General features: G+C 45.5%; 1 protein-coding gene across 1 annotated transcript; it reads left to right on the top strand.

The window, feature by feature from the left end:
• Positions 1 to 620: 620 nt before the first annotated feature.
• On the top strand, positions 621 to 4,303 carry LOC123125388 (G-type lectin S-receptor-like serine/threonine-protein kinase At1g11300). The gene is made up of 7 exons (XM_044545892.1): positions 621 to 1,941; positions 2,094 to 2,195; positions 2,848 to 3,041; positions 3,131 to 3,338; positions 3,417 to 3,654; positions 3,737 to 3,887; positions 4,004 to 4,303. Exons 1-7 carry the CDS (start codon positions 621 to 623, stop codon positions 4,301 to 4,303), a joined length of 2,514 nt encoding a protein of 837 aa, XP_044401827.1.
• The last annotated feature ends 1,697 nt before the right edge of the window (positions 4,304 to 6,000 follow it).

Raw genomic sequence — 6,000 nt, 5'->3', positions numbered from 1 at the left:
AGCACGTTGACCGATGTGAAGACCGAAGAGCATGCGTTCCTCTGCAAGTTCACACAGCAATCACATGTGTGAACGAGAAATTGTCGTGCCTAGAGCAGAAATCAACTGTAGTTGTTGGCTGAGATGAAAATAAGCAGGTAAAATATAGGGTAGTAATAAAACATCTAATGGTCAAAACTCAATAGCTCAAGGATCAGACTGATTCCGTACAAGAAAAGGCTTTCTGTGAAAGGAACGCTCGGATAACAAAAGATGCATAACTGGCTCGAAATCTAGGTTTGATGCTCACCCATGTCTCACTAATCTAGAGTTTTTTTTTTTTCGGTGGGAGGTGACGTTCTTGCAGTGATGGTGGCATCCCAACTCTGACATGGACAACTGAAATGTTAACTCCAACTGACTCTTGACTCCGACACCAACACTTCTAGAATTTCAAAATCTTGCATTATTCAATTATCCGCTTCCGTGATTGAACATTCGTGGGTGCTTCCCTCGTGGAAACAGTTTCTACTTGTAGACCAAGTTTCAATGCAACTGCTTTCTCGCATTTGACAGCATCTATATATAGCCTATAGCTAGTTACAGCTTAGTAACTACTAAGATTTTGGCCTGATCGATCAATGGATTCGAAGGCTCTCCTCTGCTGCACTGTAGCTCTGATCGTTTTGTTTCTGCCGTTGAGTGCTTCCGACGACCGGCTTGTCCCTGGCAAGCCGCTGTCTCCCGGCAACATCATCGTCTCCGATGGCGGCACCTTCGCGTTGGGCTTCTTCATCCCCTCCAACTCCACTCCATCCAAGGTTTACCTTGGCATATGGTACAACGACATCCCTGAGTTCACGGTTGTGTGGGTTGCTAACCGTGAAACCCCAGGCACCAACAACACTTCCTCTGCACCGATGCTCTCCCTCACCAACACCTCAAATTTCATCATCTCCGAAGGTAATAGTGGTGGCCGTGTCCTTTGGACGACGGCCAACATGACCACTACCATTGGCTCATCTACCCCAACAGCGGTGCTTCTGAACACCGGCAACCTCGTCATCCGGTCGGCAAACGGTACCACGGTGTGGCAGAGCTTCGACCACCCCACGGACACGCTCCTCCCTGGGATGAAAATGCGGATCAAATACAGCTCGCCCGACACTCGCGATCATCTAGTATCCTGGAAGGGCCCCGGCGACCCTTCGCCGGGGCGCTTCTCCTTCGGTGGCGACCCAGACACACCCCTCCAAGTATTCCTGCGAGACGGGGAGAGCTTGGTGACTCGTAGCAACCCATGGACAGGGATCCAAGTGGTTAGCTTTAGCCAACAACAGCTAGTAGGGGCAACGAACGTCAGTGATGTTATCATCTACATGGCCATCGTCGACAACGGTGATGAGATCTATTCCACATATAGCCTCTCTGATGGCGCCCCGCCCACAAGGTCAGTGTTGAGCTATTCTGGTCAGGTTCACATTGAGATCTGGAGTAGCAGGTTGTCGGTGTGGGTTGTCGTTTCGATGTGGTCTGCTGATTGCAACCGCTATGCTTACTGTGGCCCATATGGCTACTGCGACGAGACAGTCGTGCCTATCCCAACTTGCAAGTGCCTAGATGGCTTCGAGCCAGCAAACAAGGAGGAGTGGACTAGAGGCAAGTTCTTGGCGGGGTGCCGGCGGAAGGAGCTGTTGCACGGGTGCACAAGTAGTTACGTGGCCATGTTGGGGATGAAGTCACCAGATAAATTTGCGCTCGTCAGAGGGGGCAAAAGTAAGCCTGAGGAGTGTGTGGCGGAGTGCAACCGCAACTGCTCCTGTGTGGGGTATGTGCATCGCAACGTCAGTAGTGGCAGTTTCGGAGGAGCCACGACAATGTGCTTGCTATGGGCTGGGGATTTGATTGACACTGGAAAATTACGTGAGCCCGGTGGAGAGACGCTCTATCTCCGACTTGCAGGTACAGATGCAGCAGGTGGCAAAAAACTTTCATTTTGTCTCTTTCTACTACTAGTTTTGCCATTTTTACTGCTGTTTTTATCTTTGCTAATATACTCCTAGTTGTATCAATCATTCTCCTTTTCTGTTATGGTATATGTATGTATGGCACAGGTAAAAGGCGAAAAATCAATGCAGTTAGGATTATGCTGCCAGTTCTAAGCAGTAGTGTTCTCATACTCGTATGCATCTCTCTTGCATGTTTAAAATGCAAAGGTATGTTTAGTTGAATCTACTTAAACATGTTTTATTTGACGTCCTTATGAGAATGCCAGTTTAACTTCATAGACATGGAATTCGTTGTCTACTACCACAATATGCCCTCAGTTTCAAGTATCCTCTAAGCCACTTGAATAGTGAACTAGAGCAAATAATATTTGAAGGTGTTTTTTTTTGTGCGGTTTAGCCATAATGGAATCAATGTAACGGTAACTGGCAACCTACTAACAACTACAAGATTTTCCACATGTCGATCATAGTGATTGTTGCTTCCCATGCTCAAGCAAGTTTGCTTTAGAAATACTTTGTGTCGATGGAGGAGTTCGAAAAAACCGAGTGAGGTTAGGTCACGGTGCTATGGAATAAAGGGTTGTGTGTGTGCGCACACACACATGTTTGTTTTCTTGTAGAGGGGATCCTAAGTGTGTTTTTTCAAACATTTGGACCTCATTTTCTAGGTCAAGTGATAGAGATACTTTCTGGTCTATGAATATAACATGGCGGCAACTTACCTCATGGGTAATTTATGCTAGTTCATAAAGGGAATAACAACAATATAAAAAATTCATGGGGTCACATATAACTTTTTGTTTCTTATGCCCGCGGTATGCTTATTGGAAGGGAAATGACTACTACATTGTGGGAGCAGGCAAGAACAAAAATTGGAGAAAGCACAAGAATATAATATTGGATGGTCTAAGTACGTCCGAAGAACATGGCGGAAAAGGCCCTCCTCATGATGAAGATTTTCTGTTCGTAAGATTAGAAGAAATTGTTCTTGCGACCAACAGTTTCTCTGAAGCATGTAAGATTGGACATGGAGGATTTGGCAAAGTTTACAAGGTAGCTTGTTCAATATGTAGTGCATGTTCTTCTTTCTAAATTAGAGACTGGCTTATTCATACGTGAAACTCAACTCTATGTTTCCCTAGGGGCTATTAGGTGGTCAAGAAGTCGCAATCAAGAGGCTAAGTAGAGATTCTCAACAAGGAACAACAGAATTCAGGAACGAAGTAATTCTAATTGCAAAATTGCAACATAGAAACTTGGTTCGACTTCTTGGGTGTTGTGACGAAGGAGATGAAAAGCTCTTGATATATGAGTATCTTCCTAACAAGAGCTTAGATGCTACCCTTTTTGGTACATATTCTAATAACAAGCCATAATTTCCTAAAATAACCCAAAAATTACAGTTTTGTTATATTTGTTTCTTTGTAGATGACTCAAGAAAATTGTTGTTGGATTGGGCAACACGGTTCAGTGTAATCAAAGGGGTTGCAAGGGGGCTTCTATATCTTCATGAAGACTCAAGGTTCACCATAATTCATAGGGACCTAAAAGCTGGAAATATTTTGCTAGATGCATATATGAAACCCAAGATAGCAGATTTTGGTATGGCGAGGATCATTGGTGATAACCAGCAAAACGCAAATACCCAACGTGTAGTTGGAACATAGTGAGTATTCATTGAAAAAACTCATATTAGTAACTTCTATTCATGTTAGATAAATTCAAACAATTTTAGAATGATCAAACAGTGGCTACATGGCTCCTGAGTATGCAATGGAAGGTTTCTTCTCTACCAAGTCTGATGTCTATAGCTTTGGCGTGTTACTACTGGAGGTTGTAACTGGTATAAGGAGAAACTCCAATAGTCAAACCATGGGATTCCCTAGCCTCACTGTATATGTGAGTACGCACAAGATTTCTATCAAGTTTCATTTCTAAAAATAGATCAAAGTCTGAAGTAATTTTTGGTTTAAGAGATAAAATTAGTACTGATATGATGTTCTTTTTTGTTTTAGTCATGGAATATGTGGAACGAAGAGAAGACCGAGGAATTGCCAGACTCATCTATCGAAAATACTTCACCAGAAGAAGTTTTGCTTTGTGTCCATCTTGCACTCTTGTGTGTCCAAGAGAACCCAGACGACAGGCCGCTAATGTCATCAGTTGTGTTTGTCCTAGAGAATGGAAGCACCACACTTGCAACCCCCAATCGCCCTGCCTATTTTTCACGGCGGAATGTTGAAGTGGATGAATTAAGAAATGATATCCACACTTGCGTGAATAGTTTGACTCTTAGCGAGATAGATGGCCGGTGAAATATTTTTTAATTATTTAGCTTTTTATGTACATAACATAACTCTGTGGCACACCAAATAGTGATGTCATTTTGTGACAAAGACACTATAATTATGTATCATGTGTTGTTTAGAAGTCACGATCTGAATGATATTCCGTTTCTGACTATTCGAGTATCGTGGTTGTTTAGGAAATATAGGATAGAGTAGTGTTTATATTTACAATACAATTATCAGTTCCACCAATTCTTCTCTAATACTATTACATGGTATCAGTCTTACCCCGATCCTAGCCGCCACTGCTTCCACAACGGGCCGCCCTCAGGAAGTCTCTCACTCTCTCTCTCTCTCTCTCTCTCTACCACCCGTCGACCATCACTCGCCTTTACTCTGACACCATCGGGACTACCCAGCCTCTTCTTCGACACCGCGACCTCGTGCTCCATGCGGCGGCCCGTAACAGTCGTCGTCCGCTCGGCCTCTTCACCATCTAGGTGACCTCGCGTGACGCGGCGGCCTGAAATGGTCATCGTCCGCGCGTCTGGCCGCCTCACGCCTCCGCCGTGTACATATGACCACCTCACGCGTTGCGTCAGCCACTCGAGCGTCGACACTATCCTGCTGGACACGTGTCATCCACACGTCGTTCCCCACCACCGTCGTCGCCTTGTTCTGCTCGGACTCCTCCACCACCCAGCCTCCACTATCCGTAATTCCGACCATATCACCGAGCAGCATCCATGACGTGAGACTTGGATTCATCACCCGACTGCCAACGATACGCCCCATGCAGTGTGCGCTGCCGCTGTGCCACTTATTCAGGCCGTGGCATCGAAGCAAATGGTCCACGTCGCTGCCGAGGTCAACCCCGCGGTTGCAGTGTGACGCCCCCGATTCGACCGTACACTAATCATACACGCAAATGTGTACGATCAAGATCAGGGACTCACGGGAAGATATCACAACACAACTCTAGACACAAATTAAAATAATACAAGCTCCATATTACAAGCCAGGGGCCTCGAGGGCTCGAATACATAGCTCGATACATAAGCGAGTCAGCGGAAGCAACAATATCTGGGTACAGACATAAGTTAAACAAGTTTTGCCTTAAGAAGGCTAGCATAAACATCAACGATCAAAGAGGCAAGGCCTCCTGCCTGGGACCTCCTAACTACTCCTGGTCGTCGGCGGGAGTAGGCACCCTCGGGGTAGTAGTCGTAGTCGGCAGGGGTGGCATCTGACTCCTGGGGGTCCACCATCTGGTTCCAACAACCAGAAAGAAGAAGGAAGGGGGAAAAGGGGGAGCAAAGCAACCGTGAGTACTCATCCAAAGTACTCGCAAGCATCAGATCTATACTAAGTATGCATTGGTATCAAATGGAAGGGCTGTATCTGTGGACTGAACTGCATAATGCCAGAATAGAGGGGAAGGCCTAGCCTATCGAAGACTAGCATCTTCAAGAAGCTCCAAGCATCTTGCAGCATGTAGAAGAGTAAAGAATAGCAGTTTATATTTAACAAACATGTTGTAACATTAACACCCAGAGATCCTTCCTTGACGCCCTGCGAGAAAAGCCATCCCGGGGCCACATATCCATCACATATCAAGTATCCATTTCTAGTTGTATAGGATCAGGATACAAGTCGGAACGTCCATTACCGTGGACACGGTATTCGAATATATATCTTCCCTGCAGGGGTGCACCACGTTACCC

This window comes from Triticum aestivum, chromosome 5D (genome assembly GCF_018294505.1).
Source record: "Triticum aestivum cultivar Chinese Spring chromosome 5D, IWGSC CS RefSeq v2.1, whole genome shotgun sequence".
In the NCBI taxonomy this organism is placed as follows: Eukaryota; Viridiplantae; Streptophyta; class Magnoliopsida; order Poales; family Poaceae; genus Triticum; species Triticum aestivum.
The sequence above is the reverse complement of the archived record's forward strand: the minus strand, read 5'-3'. Positions and strand labels throughout refer to the sequence as shown.